At 38.7% G+C, this 20,901-nt stretch overlaps 2 protein-coding genes and 1 long non-coding RNA gene across 3 annotated transcripts; 1 reads left to right on the top strand and 2 right to left on the bottom strand.

The window, feature by feature from the left end:
* Positions 1-1,293: 1,293 nt before the first annotated feature.
* Positions 1,294-3,126, top strand: LOC135631955 (gibberellin 20 oxidase 1-D-like). Its single transcript, XM_065140126.1, has 3 exons — positions 1,294-1,992; positions 2,070-2,391; positions 2,457-3,126. The coding sequence occupies exons 1-3, from the start codon at positions 1,433-1,435 to the stop codon at positions 2,730-2,732; spliced, it is 1,158 nt and encodes a 385-aa protein (XP_064996198.1). The 5' UTR covers positions 1,294-1,432; the 3' UTR covers positions 2,733-3,126.
* LOC135631956 (uncharacterized) lies at positions 2,868-7,660 on the bottom strand. The gene is made up of 2 exons (XR_010494559.1): positions 7,321-7,660; positions 2,868-5,013 (listed from the first exon to the last, which is right to left on the bottom strand). It is a non-coding gene; the product is annotated as an uncharacterized LOC135631956 (long non-coding RNA).
* A 6,546-nt stretch (positions 7,661-14,206) lies between these two features.
* Positions 14,207-16,754, bottom strand: LOC103968843 (uncharacterized). The gene is made up of 3 exons (XM_009382178.3): positions 16,233-16,754; positions 15,015-16,139; positions 14,207-14,934 (listed from the first exon to the last, which is right to left on the bottom strand). The coding sequence occupies exons 1-3, from the start codon at positions 16,671-16,673 to the stop codon at positions 14,275-14,277; spliced, it is 2,226 nt and encodes a 741-aa protein (XP_009380453.3). The 5' UTR covers positions 16,674-16,754; the 3' UTR covers positions 14,207-14,274.
* Positions 16,755-20,901: the final 4,147 nt, after the last annotated feature.

Raw genomic sequence — 20,901 nt, forward strand, 5'->3', positions numbered from 1 at the left:
ATTTTGAAACGAATATTCATATTATAATACTACTAGACTACAAAAATAATTATATAAAAAAGATTTATGAACGGATAATGTATGTGAATATGTGTAAATAAAATAATTTGACTCAAATTAATCAATTTTTATGCTTATATAAGATATTTACTTACTAGAGTTTAAAATATCATTTAATATATTTAAAAAATTGACTAACTTAATTCGTAAAAACTTTAATGGATTGTCGAAAAGTCGTGACCTTATATCCCTCCGTCGTTTACCATTTGGAAGAAAAAAAAAAAAAAAAAAACATTCGTAAGTCACCATTCAAAACTTATCATCGATGCTATCTATCCCTTACAATTCAGCTTCGCTATATTTGCTTGCACACATAAGCTTTATTGCACATGACAGTGGCACATCAATTTAATATTGAGACATTCATATTTCATTATCAATCTTCAGAATATGAAGACAATCATATTTAACCATCAACAACATCGTCCAGTATACTACAGGCTGTAGTTTGCTTGCACACATGAATGAGCTTTCATGCACGTGTGAGTAGAGTAGCAAACCAAGTTAAATCAACATTTTAATATTTTTGGATCGCCACTGTTTAGCTCCGTTTTGGTTCACCATATATATATATATATATATATATATATATATATATAGCTTGAGATAGTTTCGGTCGGTCTTACCTACTTAGAGACCCTTTGTGATATGACGGAACAATTAATTTATTAATCTAATAACTCCAAACAAGTTGATAACAGTAATTATTATTTACTCTTATAAATCAACTCATATCTCGACACTACTACACTAAGTATTAAATACCATATTGATTAATATGAAATATATACCAGATGATAAATATTTTAATTGAATTATCATAGATGCCAAAAACTTAGATAATAATAATACTAATAATAATAATAATAATAATAATCCGAAAACATATGTTTGTGAACTTTACCCGTCGGCACACCGACTGCACTTATCATCACTATTAATGTTTGATCGAGGTTTCTAGAGGTCATATATTTTAACGCTTGTGAATGCCTCATTAAATAACAGTCGGTTGGAGGCAATCGATCCAACACATCGACTACGACTTCATCACATGTGTCCTCTTCTCATTCCTCGACGAATATTATGAAGTGACGTATTAAATATCATGCTAGATCATGCTAAGATTTAAAGGTGGGATGACTCCTGTGTCAAAAGCAGCAACTCTCTCTCTCTCACTCTCTCTCTCACTCACTCTCTCGCTCCACTATCCTATATAAGGAGCAGGGAAGGGCAGTGGCCTAAGCCAGCGTTGAATCCTTCGTAAGATTGCATACTTTCCACACCATTCAAGCTCTAAACCACCCGCCCCCTCTACATCACTGCTTGCCGTCCCAAAAGCGTATATATATAAGAGAGACACAGTAGGAAGAGTATGGTGATGGGAACTCGTTCCCTACCCAAAACGGTGGTGGATATGAGCATAGCAAAGCCCATAGAAACCAAGGCGACACCGCCGGTCTTCAATGCCGCCGTCCTCAGTCGCGAGGACTACATCCCCGAACAATTCGTCTGGCCCGAGCACGAGAAGCCGACTCCCGACGCCCACGAAGAGCTCTCTGTCCCCCTGATCGACCTCGGCGGGTTGCGGTCCGGTGACCCCGCTGCCGCGGCCGCCGTCACTAGGTCCGTCGCCGGCGCGTGTGAGCGGCACGGGTTCTTCCACGTCGTCAACCACCGCATCGACGCAGAGCTTCTGGCGGAGGCGCACCGCGCCGCGGAGGCCTTCTTCGCGATGCCGTTGGCGGCGAAGCAGCTCGCGCGGCGGAAGCCCGGGGAGAGCTGCGGCTACGCCAGCAGCTTCACGGGGAGGTTTGCGAGCAAGCTGCCGTGGAAGGAAACCCTCTCGTTCCGCTTCTCCCCCTCGCCGCTCGCCGGAGGCGTCGTGCGGGACTACATCGTCGACGCCCTCGGCGAAGACTTCCGCCACTTGGGGTAAGAGAGACCGACAACAGCAAGCTGCCAAAGGTATCGTACGCTTTGCTAAGCTGACGTTGACGGTGCGATGACAGGGAGGTGTACCAGCGATACTGCGAGGCGATGAGCCGGTTGTCACTGGAGATAATGGAGGTGCTCGGATTGAGCTTGGGAGTGGGGGAGGCACACTTCCGGGACTTCTTCGAGGGCAACGACTCGATAATGCGGCTGAACTACTACCCGCCGTGCCGGCAGCCGGAACTCACGCTGGGCACCGGCCCCCATTGCGACCCCACCTCGCTCACCATCCTCCACCAGGACGACGTCCGAGGCCTGCAGGTCCTCGCCGACGGCAGGTGGCGCACCATCAGCCCCAAGCCCGACGCCTTCGTCGTCAACATCGGTGACACTTTCATGGTAAGCCCACCATCCCATCCAATCCCGATCCCCTTCACTGAGTTGAGTTAACACACCCCGCGTAGGCGCTGTCGAACGGGAGGTACAAGAGTTGCCTACACAGAGCAGTGGTGAACAGAGAGGTGCCGCGAAAGTCGCTGGCCTTCTTCTTGTGCCCGGCCACCGACAGGGTGGTGCGCCCGCCAGGGGCGCTGGTGGACGCCGACCATCCCAGGGCGTATCCGGACTTCACGTGGCCCACGCTGCTCGAGTTCACCCAGAAGCATTATAGAGCCGACATGAAGACCCTCGACGCTTTCACGAGCTGGATTCGCCGGGCCGAAGCGACCGCGCCGCAGTGACCGCGACGCACCCAACTTGGACTCGTCATTTTTGGTTCTCAACAGTAGCTTATAGAGATGGAGAGGGAGAGAGAGAGAGAGAGAGGTATGCATCCAAATGCGTCAATGATGATGGATAGAAGAGCAAGGAGGCAAAGAGACAAGCTGAGACAGCCTACTTTTTCTGAAATTGGAAGTGGATGCAAATGAACACATGCTCTCAGCTAGAGTAGCTTGTCCTCCACTGACAGCAGCGTAATAGTCCCCAACTTTTCTTCATCTGTAATGTAGCATCTTGCACCAGAGGGAGGCTGCCAATGGTTGGGGCCCTGGCGGCAACAAAGCAAGATTTCTCTTTCAAGCTCTCGCTTACATTAGCAGTAGAAAGAAAGAAGAAAGGGATTTGTCCTGGAAACAGGCAACAAAGCTTGGGAAGATGAATGCCCATGAGAGCTACGCCTCCCCTGCCATTGTCCGGTAGTCGCCAAGGCAGAGGACAAGTCTGCGGGCGAGTGGCGCTCCCACCCATGGAGCTCTTGCACCACTTTGTTGCTTTCATTCTCCTTTTCCCGCAGTGCACGAGGGCGAGGTAGTGGAATCCTTGTCCTCTTGTGCTGCCCCTCCATCTTAATTGGTGGGTTCTTCTGAACCCATCACAACACTCATATGTCTCAATCCCTATCCCAAATTCCATTTTTTCCCCCACTCTAACTGGAATACCAAAAAAATATTATCACACTAAACTTATCTCTTTAAATTTCAGAGCCAAAATGTTTTTCCAAATATTCCTTTATTTATTTAAAGACCACATAATCATAACTCAAACTTCTGTAATATTACAGTTGCACAACTCTAAAAAGAATACTTACAGTTGTAATTTATATCTAGTGTGAGACTAATTAAGATATCACACTCTCTTCAAATGGGGCCACAAAACTAACACAAATCCTAAGTGGAAAATGGTATACAAGGATAACTCATAGGACTTTGAGATATATAATATCTTTTTGGGAGCATCTCTTTATGATCATGGAAGGTCACATCTTATTCCTAGCCAGATAATAACTTCAGTGCATTCGAACTCACACATAAATTCTCGACCTTGTCGTGTTACACAAAGTAGTACACAATGAATGCCCACTAATTGTTTTTTCTTACATCTTATAGTTGATAATTTCTCACAATAATACGAAAATTAAAAAAAAAAGGTAAAATAAATCCAATGCATGAGATTCCTATCAAAATACCACATCCACAAGATTTAAGTTGAAAATAAATAACTGGATCATTATTTTATTGTAAGATAATATAAAATAAGAAGAAGATAGAACTTGATACAATGATAAGGTTACTCCTTTATGACATGATATAGTTACTTGATATAAGGTTACTCCTTTATGATATGAAATATCAAGAAATGAATCAGGAACCAATTTCTAGTTGGGGCCTATAAAGATTATCTGATGATGGTTAAGTTGAAGTGTTGAAATATAAACTGAGTTTTGTTTTTCTTATACTAGAAATGAAAAAATGTATGAAAATGAAATATCATATCATAAAGCGGTGCTTGAATCTTAAAACTGGTGCATAACAATGAATGTGACAATTCAAGATGTATATGATGACCTGCAAACCTGGATTTTTTTTTTTTCTGCCTTAAGAGAATCCTTAGAACTGCATAAGAAGAAGAGTGACATAAGCCCGTTCTCTGAGCACAGGATATGGTTGCGTAAATTCCTCGATATAATAAAATTAGGTTGTTTGTGTGAACTTAAATCCCTTTCATGCCTGATCAGAAGCTAAAGTCTTGCAGATAAACTCACCCACTGTATTGTTCAGTGGATGAAACTATCAACCCCATAGCTTTCTTGTCAATCTTGATGCCTAAATTTCTACAGAGATCACTATTGAATTGCTGCAACTTGGATTCTTGTCAGAGAACACCCAGTTAATCAAGCAGATACATCACTTCATGTTATAAAGATCTTTGTAATTCTTTCCCAATACTTAAGTCAGCATATTCTTCGAGGATGAGGAATTTTAAGTATGTTTGATATGAGAAATAAGGATACCTCAACGGATATAATCTAAGCCTGTAGTCTTAAATCAAGCTTAGATTATTTGTGCTCTTAAGAGCAGACTTTTTTCTGCTCAGCCAAAGGACAAGTCTGTTAACTCTTTATACTACGTGAGAGAATGAACGATACGTACCAGCCAATGGAACTCCTGTCATATGCTTGCTCTACTTGCTTCCTTGGTTTCCACCGTACTTGTCCATCCCACAGCGAGCACAGTCCGATCCCTGACAGTGACAAGGAAATGGCGTGTCAGAGTGAGGCAGTGGCGAGCACCAGCGTGGCACACGCAATCCCTGGAGGATCTCCCGGTCGACACAACAACGAGGGAGTCCAGGAGAAGTCACCAACCTGCTCTCTTTTCCTGTCCCAAGTAAACGACAAGAAAGGCACGGAATCACAGACAAGAACAATCAAAGAGATAAGGCGTACAAGTGGCTCATTACAAGGGGGGAGAGATGAAGGTGATGGTGGTGGAGGTGGAGGTGGAGGTGGTGGTGGCGGTGGCGGTGGTGGGGATGCCTGTGGCCAAAAGCCTTTTGTTTGCCGGTCTTCCTAAGTGTGTTGCATGAGATGAATGTACTTGAAGAAGAGTGAAGTGGTGTTGTGACCAGCATTAGACTTGATGCTACTGCCTACTTTTGTGTGCTGAGATGATTGTACTTGGAAAGGAGTGGAATGGCTGTTGGAGACCAACACTGGGCTGGGACTTTAAGGGATAACAATGGCCACTTTGGGAGGCTAAAGTGACCTCATGAAAGACCCCAACACAAAAAGTAAGGTCAAACCCCTTTTCATCACTAGTAGTAGCTTCATCCTTAATATGGCATATCAAAAGCTCAAAGGTGCCAAGAAAGCTGTAATCTAACACCATAAGCTTGCTTGTCCTTGGCCCAACAATGTAATCTCCTCAAGGTTTCCCTTCTCAAGTATATCTAATCTATTCTTTCACAACCTGCCAAGACAGGAACAATGATGTCCATTGAATGAAGCACTTGATGAGTGCCAGCCACTACCCATATTCCAATAGTAGCAGGCACTGATGCCATCATCTTCTAGAGATTGGGGTTTTTGATTAATGAACAAGGCCAACAGGGGTTCCACAGCACTCACTGTATGAGGTGAGATCCCAAATGCATGTTGAGGATGATGCTTCAGTGGAATAGATTGAGAAATGAAGAGTTTGGGACTCGACATGGTTATGGTATTCAAATCCATCCTTGTGGTTATTAAGATAAATTAACTGATATGATTAAGTTATGTTTTCAGCAGCATATGCATATATCATCATTTAATGATCAGTGGGTCTTTAAGCAAATTGGTGTGGGGAGCATAAACTAGAATTTACTGGTAGTTCATCAAATAAATACCTAATCAAACACCAAGAAGATGTAGGAGCTGCTTATGGGCCAAGGATTGTGAAAATTTCACATAACAATTCACCAGTCGAATACCTCAAAATATTGAAATATGCATATTACTCATGCCTCATAAGTTAGTGATTTTTCATTGTTTTCTCATTCTAAATTTAAGTTTATGCATATGTAAATAATTCTATACGACTCAAAAACTTACATATGTACCACTATAAGAAATTTCGTCAGTTAACTGTTAGTATGACAATGTTAATACTTTAATTTCAATTAAATTTAATCCTGCTTCAAAAATATTATGTATACCTTTTAAATTAATAACATTTACATTTTCCTTTCTGAATTTAAGTTTCATAAACAAGAAATTAAATACTCAATGAAAATGATAAGAGGCATTTTAGGTACTTCAAATTTTAATATTTTTCTGACCTCACTGTTAGTGATATTTAGTAGTAATTAACATAGATTTATTGATTTGATGCTAACAAGAGTGACATATAAAAAGAATTTAAATAGTCAAACAATTTGTTATATGCAAAGAATCTAAATATTTAAAGGGATATATATTAAAATCTGGAGGAGCAAATATACTATTTCCAAACATTGCAAGTATAGATATGCAAAAACCCATAATATTTCCCTACATTTCAATGCCCTTTTGGCTTTCCTTTGGAATGATGAGACTGGTTGAGTGAAGCCAGTTCAAATTGACCTACATTGCAACTGACGCATATCCAATTTGTAATATACCATCAAATCAAATCCATCTTATTGTGGGTTCAGATGTCATAATTGAAGGATACAAACTAGGCTTTTCATGAAAATAATTGAGAGTGCTAATCAAGCAAATGACTCCATCCATAAGTAAGAATGACAGCAGATAAGTGGCTGTAAATTTCATCCTATCCATTTCCTGAATCCAATTACTACGTTGACAATCAAACTAGTCTCAGGACTGACTTCAATACTTAATTTTTCTATGTAATAAATCTCTACCACAACAAAAATGATAGCAAATAGAATTCTCAAGAATTTCATCATATCTATAAGCAAACCTGATTAAATATTACTCAAATCTGTCCTAATTTGACTCAGGCATCTATTTTTCTACCCATATTCATCTGATAATCCAATTTAAACAGGCCGAGTAGGTAGAAATACCTGTGATTCATTGTCATCTCTCTCGGAAAAGAAAAAAATATAGCCACCTCCAAAGCAAATTGAACAATTTATTTAATTTCTTGATTCATTGCTAAGTGAGCAACAAGAACAGCCCTAGAAGACAGAACTTTCAAGGATTAAACTCTTATAAGAAGATTGGTTATAGTCTATGACGAACCCTTCATGTAGATGATGGGTTGTAAGAAGCCTAGTAGTGTTTATAATCTGCTCTAGCTAAAACATGAGACATAAAGGTTGCAGGAATCTAATAGGAAACATGCTGAAGTTAATGACTATTGATACATGAAGGAGATTTCAGAAAAGAATGATGAGCAAAGAGACATTACCTCAGTTTACAAGTCCAAAACAACAAAATATTCTTAGGTGAGCATGTAAGCTTCCATCCGATTGATATGGAGAAAGACCTGATCACTGTGTCTCTGTTTTGTTGTAAAATCAATCCTCCTGCCTTTTTGTGACTCATCTAACAAATTCAAAAAGCCTGTTAGACTGAATATATTCTTCCACCTGATCCTTCAATGGCTTTTATGTTCTTTTCACCAGTTCATATTGAGATATACAGTTTAGTTCATTAGAGTTGGTCAATCTATAACAATGTTCAGAGAGATGACTCTAGGAGTAAAAAGGTGTTCTGATTTTTCAAATGAGAATGAGTAACAGTTCAAAACACACATATAGCCTTAAGGCTACTCAAAACTCAAGCACTTGTTTACTTGAGCTAAATGCAAGGAGCCTAAGCAACTGGATAGACCTTGGACCAAGATCAACCCAAATCCAGATCAAAATGCATCAGATGCCTCTTACCACTACTGACGACTACATACAGAAGCTTCAGATTTACTTTCTAAAAGAAAACCAATGATTATTTTAGAACTAAGAAAATTCAAAGATCTCATGGAAAAGAGATGTTACAGAACTAACCTGTCACATCCGAAGTGATGAATATATTTTCAATATGTTTAACAAGAGTCTCAAGAATCACAAGTAGTGTCACGAAAGTAGCTATTTAGAAATTAGAAAGTCAGCATCGATTAAAACTCCCAAGGCCATTCCAGATACAATCAATTTTGATAGAGATATTTGCCAAAAGCAAATGGCAATCAGCTTTCCCGAATGGTTTTTTCAGTAGAAATTCCAGATAGAAGTGTCAGATCAATGGCAAATTTACAGTATTATGGTGCAAGGTTTTCCTTGCACACAGTTAACTGCTACTTTCTATAGTTTAGAATCAAAAGCCATCAGATAAGGAGAATTACAGTGAGCATGTATATGTAAAATACATAATTATTTCACTGAAGGAAAAAAATGGATCAAACATCATAAAAAGAATTGTTTTAACAGGAGAACCTGCTTGTAACTTATGTGACAAGTGACAACTGTAGGCTTCTTCTCCCTGCAGGTAAATTCACTTGGCTTTGAAATGATAATGCCAATTCTAAAACACTATGAACAGCCCATTAGCATTACATTTTTCATCACAAAACAACATGGTTAACCCCATTAGAATCCAGTTGCTCCTCGAGATGCTGTTAACTGTCAGCTACTGCATGGTGCATTGGCAGGAGCAGAACAGTAGACAGAAGTTACCTATGTCCTGATTCCTATTCATATGTCCCATGGTAATGGACAGTAAATGGCCAATGGCAAGTCTAGAATTTTTTCAAAACAACAATTCAGTAACTGATCAAAAGCTTAAATACGATTTGCAAATATGAAGTTATGCACCTGCTGATCCAGTGTTCTGCAGAATATGATAAATTGCACCCAATATACTAGGAATTAGTTCCACTCCTAAAAAAAACTAGGTTTTGTGAAAATAACTACAAGTATTTTCATTACTTACAAACAATATATAATCCTTGATCAATAAGTGAAAACAAATCGAAGGCCTTATGCAGAGGCTACACTGCCATCCGCCTGGTTTGGCAATATTTAAGTTATTCAGCTTCCAAAAAGTTATGCTGAAAGGTGTTTAGAAGTGGCTGAAGTAAGAAATAGGTGAGCAAGAAGAGCAAGATAACTAAATGAAACCTAAAGGATCATCACAGGTGAAGTTATCAGCAAATTTAAGGGTAAAATTTCCTGCAATCATAGGACATTAACAAGTATACAAATCAGAAAACAAAACGAAAATAAACCATATTAAGATTATAAAAATACCGTAATTTTCACCAGACTTGGTTTTAGAGATATAAGATACTCCATCATTGTATTGGCTCCTTCAGATTCACATTCCTAAGCAACATCAAGGTTATAGACATGTCACTACATTTAATTTATGACCTTTGTATGATTTCTAACCTAATAATCATATCTACAAAAGAAATTCCTGTCATAGGTCATCCAGTGCTTATTCGTGATATATGCAATCAAGTCAAACTTCTTTCCAAACTTTATCATTTTTTAGGCAAGCAGTAATAGAAACCCAACTAGTGTAGTCCCAAAACGCAGTCGTGTCAACTGAAGAACAAAAAACATCACATGGCAAAGCTGAAGTTCAAGACTTCCTTTTTTCTTTTTGATCTAGGGACATGATTAAAATCAATTACCACAAAAAAGACAAGTACGAATAAGATTCAGTTGGTGGAAGGCAAGTAGCAAGCAACCAGTCAAACTAATCCCCTCTTGGGCCAAAATGTTTTGGAGCAAAGCAGATTTTGTTTTGCATTAAAAGACAGCAAAGAATTTTAGTTCTTTCTACTTTTATAACCAAGCTTACCATATCCCATCCTTCTCCCTGACGTAACCAGAACCTTTTCCAAAGCTTTCTTCCCTACAGATAGGTAACTTCCCCCATCCATCAAATTTTCAAAGAATTCTCAGCCTGTTGAAACCTGTATATGAAAAGTTTGGTCACAGAGAGAAGCAAAAAAGAAAGAGTTATGTACATATGTCTGTCAATTTTATTCATATGCCAAATCCTGGGTGAACATAATTAGATGAATGATGAAGCCTAAGGGGACAATGCATCCACCTGAACCACAGTCTGGGCAATGAAGACATCTACCAAGTAGAATAAGACAATGATTGAAAATGTGACTTACGTACTGCAATTCAAATGCCAACGTCCAACATGTATTGTGGATACTGCCAACCTAGAGTCCAAGGGCAGATACTGTTTTACTTCATGCATATTCATATGCACATACATGAACATACATTTTTAAACATATTAAATGAAAAAGATTTAATTGGATCCAATATTAAACCTCGATGAAAGGAAGATTCAATTTTGTTGTTGAATGATCAAGAGCTCCACTTGTACGCATAGACTTAGCATGTCAATGAAAGATAAAATATAATTAGGAAGGGAATTAAAGGCCATTAGTAGCTAGAAATTGCACTTGTTAGTCAAAGAAGATGATGAACTGATACTTCTTTTCACATTGAAATCATCTATTAAAGGATGGGTGCCTGTGTGTTACCTGCAAGAATTGCAACACAATCTGATTGTGTAATGAAAAACAGGTCTTCCAAGTATCATATTTGATCACCATCACCTGAAGGCAATTTAATTTTTCATTATGAGAATGAACTCATTCAAAATATGCACTTTTGACCTTCCAATAGATGGAAATGACATGGAGGAGATTACAATGTTTGAAGTAGGTAAAATGACAGGTCAAACACAATGGACCATGTGCATCCTTAATCTTCAAAGAAATACACTTTTCTTATAAAAATAGGATCCTAGGAAAATCTTATAGCTACTACCTTCTTCACTAATAAGTACTAATTGTAAACAGCACAGTTAAAAATTAACTGTAAAGCCAATTGCATTGATATCTATCTTTGTGGTCCTATACCCATCAACATTGAAAATTGTTGCATCCAGAGGCAAATATTTGCAGTAAACTACTTTTCTTGGAAAATTTTTGGTGGTCCCACATTTTTAAATTGTAAATCAGGTTTGGCATCTTTTGTTTTGTACTGGCAAAAAAAAAATTATTATCCAATTTAAGCTGCTCTCATCAGTTTCACCTGGACATAAATATTTTGCTACAAAGGTAAATGAATTTGTCCAATTGTGAAAAGTGAGACTGTAAAGAAGCATTTTTGCAACTACATGTAACAGGCTTACATAACATAGCAGGTCTTCATTTGTAAATGATTTCTTCCTAATATAATAGACTAAAGATTTGCAAGAATACAAAACTCTACGTTGACATATCACATATATCATGAACTAACAGCCGCTTGCTGTTGCCAAATCTGGTACGTTTTCAGCAAACATAACATTAGCAAGATATTTAGCCTATCTTTTCCAAGATTATCGAGAGATAAAAAGTATCAAAAGTGCAGAAGAAAAGGACTCTAAATTGTTTTCTCACATAAGATAGGAGCAGGTTGACCATGCCTAAAATCTTCTGAAGGCACTCCAATTGAGATGCTATCCTGTGTAAAAAAATAATAACATTTAGGTTAAAACTAAAGCATGTCTAAAAATATAGCTCTTGCAAAAGCTCCAATCTCAAACCAGGCCAGTTCCAAGGCGATCCACAAATATGGGTTCTGCATATGGATCAGTCACTGCATGCATGGCATGAAACATAATCCTGGAGAATTTGCTCTTTTATGAAAGAATTTGCCCTTTTCGTAAGGAAAGATAAGTATGTTATTCGGCTAGAAATTCATAATTAATCCTGGAAGAACCATATTACGATTACAAGAAAATAAACTCTAAAAATATTCAAATATTAGAGTAAGAGATAATTGTTAAGAGAACATTGAATGAAGAAAACACATAACCAGCTTCAACTCGACCAGCGAATTACAGCAGACATTTCGGCATTAAATGGACTAGCAGATCCTCGATAAGCCGGAAAATTGAAAACATCATGCAAAGGTAATGAAAAGAGCCCTAGAAATTACAGGACATGAAAAAGATGGACAAATGGGAACATGTGGATGTTATTGTTCTAGTTTAGGTCTTCTGTCATTCGACCCACCGGCTTCGTGGGGATCAATCTGCGGAGCCCTAACCATTAGCGAATGGAAGAGAGAAAGATGGAAGAGCCCTAACCTTCGAGAGGATGACTGAGCCCGAGATCTTGACGCCCCTTGTCCGTGGGCGGGGCAGAAGAAGCCTTCATCGAGAACCAGAATTGGTGGGTGAACTGATCAAAACATATATATATATATATATATATATATATATATATATATATATATATATATATATATATATATATATATATATATATATTCAAGTGATCTTAATTGCATTTAAAACTCGATCAATTTATTTGAATAAGTCAATTCATTTAAGTTAGCCAAAGATCGGTTGATAAAATGGTTTTTTTCTTTCCCAGTTTTTTAACAAAATTGATCCCATAAACAAATCAAATTGATCGATGGTTCCATCTTCGGTTTTTTCTAATACAATCATTCGATCAAGTCTAATTACTACAATTGTTATTTTTAAAAAAAATTATAGTCATCAATTAAAGCTTTGGGCTACATTAGAACAGACCCACAAAATAATTTTAATTTACTATGAGAGAGCCATTTAATATTTGCAACTTGAACTGAATCAATTTTCACCCAAATATCATAGAATGTCAATTGTACAACAGGGAGCTTACTCAAGACTTATCTTCAACAGACTAAGAAACCACCATAATATGATTTATAAATGTTCAAGATTTTATTTTATATTATATTAATATCTAACCATTACAAAGAAATATAGATCCTTTCATAAATTACATTAAAATTAGAATTATAAAAAAATTTCAATAAGAACTATTTTTTATTCAAATCAAATGATACATATTACATAGGAGAATATATTGAAAAATATGTTCGAATCGTCAAACTAAGGAATAAAGACAGGGATCCAAATACACATTAATTGGGTGCATAACAATGTTGATTAGTTTAACTGACCTATTCTCTTACGTAAAATTATTATTTTCATTAAATTATATAGGCCAAGATTATTTTTTATATTTTAGAAAATTATATTATCCAAGAAAATTACAGAACTTAATCGAAGAAAATATAGTTTATGTTATCCTATTGACTTCACGAGAAGAGAGAGAAACAAAAGACTTCTGACATCACCATCTTACCGCACTTGTCTAATTGTATTTGGTAATTTTGTGAAAAATATTAAAAGTTTGGACGAATTCTAAAAAAAAAAAAAGAATCCTCCAAGTGTCTTTCATTTTGAGAATTCTTTGGGAGTGATTTTTTTATCTAATACCTAAAATAACTCTAGCCATCTATCCTTTTTCATTTCCCTACAGATCAATCCATAGGATAATCGTTCCTTTCATTTTCCTAAGAATCAACCGATAGTAATTTTACATTGTGTTATAATAACTTTAATAATATCAAAAATATTATAACGTAATATATAAATTGGTATGTAACTCTATTTTTCTATTACGTTATAATATTTTTCTGATATTGTTAAAAATAGTGTAATATAACACAATGTAAAAACACTATAAACATAAATGCAGGATTTTTATAAAATTTGAATAAAAATTTTATGTTGTAGTATTTTTTAATTATGTTATAATATTTTATAATATTATTAAAAATACTAAAACACATGGATCGGTAAAAAGAGGGAAAAGGATATTTCAAGTATCAATAAAAAAATTCTATTAAAAAAATTCGGAGGTTAATTCCGTTTTTATTTATATTAATTTAATATTATCAAAATCAGATTAATGGACTGCGTTGCGAAAGTATATGATCTGTCGGAACGGAGGCGCTCATTGGCTCATTGGTTACTGCCTCATCCATCTCCTTCATCATTTGCCAAAAACTCCTGACAAAAGCTTAGCTTCTGACGGCAACAGATTTCTCGGGAAAAGCACACAATGAAGACAGAGAACACGCCAAATCTGAGAAAAGAGAGAAGAAAAAGCGTGTCTGCTTCATTTACAGCAAACTGAGGTCTTCTTCCATGCATGCATATTAACACATCACAGTACTCAACCCGTAGTGACCACCACCCCGGCCTTGAGAGGAAGCAGAGGAGGGGAGGGCCAGACAGGCTGCGGTCTCGCCAAGGAGGCCGTCGAGGATATCCTGCTCCACCTCGAACACCACATCGTCCGCCTCTTCCACCACCGAGGGGTGGCGCAGCATGAGGCGCACGTGGGCCTCAGGTAGGTCCCGCGCGACGAGCGCGTCAATGTCGCCAACCACGCGGCAGTCGGCGGCGGGGAAACTCTCGATCTGTCCCCAGAGTTGCCGCAGCAGCGCCTCCCTATCGCTGGTGCGGCAGAACGATGGTGGGAGGTTGCAACATCCGGTAAGGAGATCTCTTAAGATCTCCTCTACCAGATGGAACAGGAGCTTCCTGTTCGATCGGTACCGTAAAGGACCGAGAACAAGAAGGTCCACCTCCTCTTCTTCCTCCTCCTCGATGTCTTTGCATCGTTCCTCTTCTTCTACAAGGAAGAAAGGGAACTCGAGCTCCAGCTGATGGAAGACGATGGGATCGATTGGGAGCGACGGCGAGTACCATCTTACTGTGTGAATTCCGGCGATCCCTGCACGTTCAAATATGGACTTCATATATCGGAACTCTGGATTGTTTGATTGGTGTTTGCCACCTCCAACTCCTATCAGCTGCGCAAGAGAAGAATAATAAAGGCGTTAAATTTGAAGCCTTTCTACATATGAATGTTTGATGGTCGAAAGTTACGGACGTTTAGGGGCAAAGACGACCGTGAGACTGACGCAGGCTGGGATACTTCTTCCACTCTCCGTTCCACAGTAGATGGTGAGGATCTGCGACTGCTTCTATTCCCAGCTGATTGAAAGACTGATGCTGATGTTGGTGTCGGTGATTGTGTTTCCTTCCTGATGATCCTCTCAGTAAACCGATCATTATCAGCTTTCTTACACTTGCTGAGGACCATCTTAACAGTCTTTGCTTCACCATAATCTGGAGTGCCTATTGAAGTTCTTGATGAGGACATATGGTCGGTTGCCTGCGACCGAAGCGATTTAGGAGGCAGCGTTCGTGACTTCTTAGTTCCATCTTTAATGTCGTTGTTTCGGATCTCCAAGACTCTTATATGAGGAGGAGAACAAGGAGCTGGTGGGTTGGAGAGCTTCTTCTCGGTCGGTCTGGTTCTCTTAGACTTGGATTTTAGTCCATCCCCGCCACTGCAGCCGCCATCTCCTCCTCTTCCGCCTCTTCTGCCACTGATACTTTCCTTCACTTGCTCGACGATCTCACGAGCATAGCGGTGGCTCCTCGGGCTCCTGTTCTCATCCTGATGCCACACGAATTCGTTCTTCATAGACCTCGTGGCCGAGTATGCTGATGGAGGAGACGGCAAGTAATTGCCAGTCACCTTGCAGAAGTAGCTCAACTCCTCCTTCATGGCCTTACTGGTGCTCTTGTTGAGTTGCAGAGAAAACCTGGGATCCACGTCGCAGGACGTCGCTGACGAAACCCTCGGCGTCTCCGGCAAGGACCGAGAACCTGCGTCGACCATTCTGACCCGAGGAGACGCTGCAACGTTGCAGCTTAAGCTCCCAAGTGGCTGCCGTGGAGATGGTGACTCTCTCCTAGTATACTGATGTCCGCCAACGTTCTTGTTGTTGTTTCTCACTCGAGATTTGGCTTGCGGCTCCCTCAACGGTGGCGTCTTCGGTGTCGGAGAAGAGGCTTGATCCGCCGAGATCTCCAAGCCCATTAAGCGCGCCACGAGGCACGGAGTTCTTGGAGTCTCGGCCGATGAGCTCCTTTTCTCCTCCTCTATCAACGTCTTCTTCTTGTTCTTTGATAGTGAAACTAGTCGTGGGGCTATTTCTATCCCAACCTGACAATAACAAGCGAATCAAATGCCATGGGGAGAGAGAGAGAGAGAGAGAGAGAGAGAGAGAGAGAGAGAGAAGTAGCGAAGAAGACTCACAGGAACATCATAAAACTCATCTTCTACGGTCGAAGTCGACGACGACGCTTTCCCATCATCCAGCTCTAGGCTATTCCTGGGTGCTTCCATACCTTCGAGTTGTTGAGAGTTATGATCGATTCGAGGAGGCAATGACAGCGACGAGACTGCTTGAGCTTTGCTGCTACTGCCAGCGAAGAGCAAGTGTTGAAAGTGTAAGTAGTGAAGCATGCCGCTCATGCAACCAGGGTGGCTCTCCTTGTAGGCTCCTCTAGCCAAAGGCCTTGGACTCCACTGCCACTCTCTCCCCATCCCCTTCTTCTCTTCTCTGGGAACCAAAGGAGAAGAAAGGAGGAAGAACCGAGGAGAAGGGATCAATTCAAACGAGAAGAAGGCTGCAGATGTCACAATGAAGCACTGCAGTGGCGCTCGATAAGATATGATCCACTTGCTACATGTCATGCCTCAAAACCCGCAAGATTCCGTGTTGGGAAATGGGACAGGAGGTGACGATATATATTACCACGAGACCCGAGAGATGAAACGGATCATGTTATCGGGATCACAGTGCTCAAGGCACTGTGACAACGGTGAAAGAGAGGTGGGCGTCCAGTTTTGGAGGCACGCACGCACAGGCGTTGCAATGGCAGCCATTAATGTGCGTTATTAATGCTGCTTTTTGTTCTTTTGTTTCCTCTATTATTACCTCAAATCTGTTTGAAATTTCAAAGAGAAGATGCTCTCACACATGCATGCACTCATTCTCCCTCTCTCTCTCTCTCTTAATTGATATCGTATGATCTCATCTCCAATATTATTTGACATGGTACGGCGTCCGGAATTGGATAGTTAGTTAGACCCGTCGGAGTAGGTGCATATATTTTCTATTTGCTTCGAGATTGGCAGTGATGTTCCATTTGAGCTTCCGCATTTGCTCGAACACCTTAATGGCAAATGCATAATAAAATAGTGTGTATTGATTTGTATGATACGATCTATTTATTATAATTAACTACAAATACCCAAATCACAAAAATACATGCCTATTTAAGAGATTGGCCCAAAATTTACTTGTGACTAAAAATAATTATTCAGCGACTATTATGTTCTTTTTGTACTAAAACTTTTAATTAGGAACCTAATCCCAAGAAACGTTGACAAATATTTTCATCACTAAACTGTCTAGTAATTAATTTATGGTATTTGGGGACGACGTTGTTGCTTTTGGTGAGAATCCTATGTGATATGAAGAAATATAACATTTGGGGGTGAGGGGCGGGTGTGTTGGGCTGACAGCTCATGGTTCAGCCCATAGTAGACTTGAACAATCCACGATCCATCTCCTCTCTTAATCTAATCCTAATTCATATTAGGGGGTGTGTGGTGGCTATGAAAAAGGGCATAAATAGGGCAACAACGAGGCAGCAAGAGTGATCCTTGTAACAACAAAAAGAAGGAGAAAAAGACAGAAATCAGAGAAAGAAAGAGAAGAAAACAAGGACAACGCAGAGAGACTGTTCTCAATCATCTAGCAATGTTCTCATCTCAGGTTAGATCAAATCTAGATCAAATCTATAATAGATTCTTACTGTGATTACTTGGGGAGAATTAGGGAGGATTTAGAATTTTGTGCACAGTAACGTGATCATTGTATCCCAGTTATTCTCTTGTGATTATTGCTAAGGTTTTGGGCAAGAGATTGAGATTTGTATATTCATTATTCTTATAGTGGATTATCTCTAGTTTGCCCTATGGTTTTTACCCTTCACATTGAAGGGATTTTCCACGTATGTCTTGGTGTTTTATTTAATTGTGATTCCATTTAATTCCATTGTGTTTTATGACCTGCTAGTATTTGTTCATATATAAAAGTTTATTTTTCTTTATATCTCATCAATTGATATCAAAGCAGGGTTGTGGTGATTTTATTTTTGTATTTGAACATGGAGGCCAGTAATATTTCTCGCATGATTAGTTTGAATGTAAACAATTGGATGATATAGAAACCAAGAATGAAAGATATCTTGTATTGCAAAGATTTATATGAACCTTTATAGGGGATAGTATAAAACCCACAACTATGACAGATAATGAGTGGAAGAGGTTAGATAAAAAAACAGTTGAGTTTATTTGACAATGGCTTGATGATAATGTTTTTCACTATGTTTGTATTGAAATTTCTGCATATTCTCTTTAGAAAAAGTTGGAAAGTCTCTATGAAAAAAAAACAGTTGGCAACAAAGCTTTTTTGATCAAAAAACTTGTGAACCTAAAATATAGAGAGGGTGCTTCCATTGTTGAGTATTTGAATGAAATGCAGAGTATCACTAACCAGTTATCCTCTATGAAAATGTCTTTGATAATGAGTTACAGGCATTGTTACTTCTTAGTTCATTACCAGAAAGTTGAGAGACACTGGTGGTTTCCCTCAGTAATTCTATATCAGATAGTGTTGTCACCATGAGTCAAGTAACAAATAGTTTGTTGAATGAGGAGTTGAGAAGAAAGAATTCAGCAACATCTTAGAATGATTCACAAGCACTTATCTCAGAAAACAGATGAAGGTCAAAGTCTAGAAGCAGTTCACGTATGGGTAGAAGCAAGTCAAGATCAAGAAAAGATATTGTTTGCTATAATTGTGGTGAGAACCAATGCAAGCAACCTAAGGGGAGCAAAAAAAAGGAACAAGAAGTGGAGTCTATAAAGTCAAAAGATAATATCACAGCCATAGTGCAGAGTGGTGATTATTTGATTTTGTCTCCTTCTGATGATATTTTTTCTTTTGTGTGTCAGGATCTTAAGTGGGTGATTGACACAGGTGTTTCTTATCATGCTACACCATGAAGGGAGTTTTTTGCTACATACAGGTTTGTAAATTTTGGTGTTATCAAGATGGGCAACTATGGCATAATAGACATCATTAACATGAGTGATATCCAACCTTGGCTGCAGGTTGGTGCTTAAGGATATGAGACATATGGTTGACTTAAGACTGAATCTAATTTCAGTTGGAAGACTAGATGATGAAGACTATGATAGTAGATTTCACAAAGGGCAATGAAAGCTCAGTAAAGGTTCTCTTGTTATAGCTAGTGGAAAGAAATGTCACACCTTATACAGGTTGCAGGCCAAAGATTGTGGTGAGCAATTAAATGCTACAGAGAAAGACTTCAGCATAGAGTTGTGGCATAGGTGATTGGGACACATGAGCGAGAATGAGCTGTAAACTCTTTCCAAGAGAGAGGTATTGCCGGACCTCAATCTGAACCCTTATATTGATTATTTGGCTGATAAACAATATAGAGTTTCATTTGTTAGTCCTGCTTTGTCTAGAAAAATGCATGCCTTAAACCGTGTTTATACACATATATGTGATCTTTTGAGAATAAAAACTCCTGGTGGATCTGTTGATATTTCTGGTATTAGTGGTGCACTTTATTTTGTTACTTTTATAGATGATTTTTCCATAAAAGTTTGGGCCTATGCTTTGAAGACCAAAGATCAGGTTATTAATGTCTTCAAAGAGTTTCATGTCAGGGTTGAAAGGGAGACATAAAGGTAATTGAAATGCATAAGATCAGATAATGGTGATGAGTACATATGATTATTTAATGATTATAGCAGGTCACATGAGATCCAACATGAGATGACAGTTCCTAGTACACCTTAGCATAATGCTATTGTAGAGAGGATGAAACACACTATCATGGAAAAGATCAGATGTATGCTTTCACAAGCCAAGCTACCCAAAAAGTTTTGGGATGAGGCTTTGAAGACTACAGTTGATGTGATCAACTTGTCACCATGTACAACCCTAGATGGTGATGTTGTAGAGTATGTATGGTTAGGGAAAGATGTTTCATACAAACATTTGAGAGTATTTGGTTATCGTGCATTTGCACATATTCTAGATAATAAGAGGTCTAAGTTGGATTATAAGACTAAAGAATATATTTTTCTTAGTTACTCATATGATCAGTTTGATTATAGGCTTTGGGATCCAGAAAAACAAAAGGTGTTTAGAAGTAGAGATGTGGTCTTCTTTGAGGATCAAACCTTTGAGGATTTGAAGACGAAGACATAAGCCAAGACTTCTGCAGAAGGATTAGTAGATTGTAACCTAGTTACTCCTCTAGTATATCAGGGTGATAGGGGAGATATGTAAGAAAATGATGTAGAGCCTGATGTCGATCTACCTGCAAGACATATTGAGCAAGAAAAAGTTGGAGAGCAGCTTCCCGTATAACCTCAATTGAGAAGATCTTCTAGACAACATCAACCTTCCAAAAGATACTTTACAAATGAGTATATATATGATGCTTACTAATGCAGGTGAACCAGAGAGTTACTAGAAAGCAATTGAAAGTGAATAGAAAGAGAAGTGGTTAGTTGCTATGCAGGAAGAGATGGATGTTCTTCGGAAGAACCACACTTATGATTTAGTACTACTACCAAATGGAATGAAGGCCTTGAATAATAAATGAGTTTTTAAGTTGAAGACTCAAAAATATTGTTCTCAACCAAAATAAAAAGCTAGATTGATTGTGAAAGATTTTGGTCAAAAGAAATGTATTGACTTTGAAGAGATTTTTTCTCTTGTTGTTAAAATGTCTTCTATTCGTGTTGCTCTTAGTATTTTTGCTAGCCAGGACTTGGAGGTTGAGTAGTTAGATGCGAAGACATCTTTCCT

The sequence above is a fragment of the Musa acuminata genome, chromosome BXJ3-2, assembly GCF_036884655.1.
Source record: "Musa acuminata AAA Group cultivar baxijiao chromosome BXJ3-2, Cavendish_Baxijiao_AAA, whole genome shotgun sequence".
Taxonomy (NCBI): Eukaryota; Viridiplantae; Streptophyta; class Magnoliopsida; order Zingiberales; family Musaceae; genus Musa; species Musa acuminata.

Bases quoted from the DNA above. Each gene is read 5' to 3' on its own strand.
- LOC135631955 (XM_065140126.1), top strand. From the start codon at position 1,433: ATGGTGATGGGAACTCGTTCCCTACCCAAAACGGTGGTGGATATGAGC. The intron at 1,993-2,069 runs GTAAGAGAGACC...GTGCGATGACAG, and splicing joins GAAGACTTCCGCCACTTGGG to GGAGGTGTACCAGCGATACT. The intron at 2,392-2,456 runs GTAAGCCCACCA...CACCCCGCGTAG, and splicing joins ACATCGGTGACACTTTCATG to GCGCTGTCGAACGGGAGGTA.
- LOC103968843 (XM_009382178.3), bottom strand. From the start codon at position 16,673: ATGACATGTAGCAAGTGGATCATATCTTATCGAGCGCCACTGCAGTGC. The intron at 16,140-16,232 runs GTGAGTCTTCTT...TGTTATTGTCAG, and splicing joins ATGAGTTTTATGATGTTCCT to GTTGGGATAGAAATAGCCCC. The intron at 14,935-15,014 runs GTCCGTAACTTT...TCTCTTGCGCAG, and splicing joins GGTCGTCTTTGCCCCTAAAC to CTGATAGGAGTTGGAGGTGG.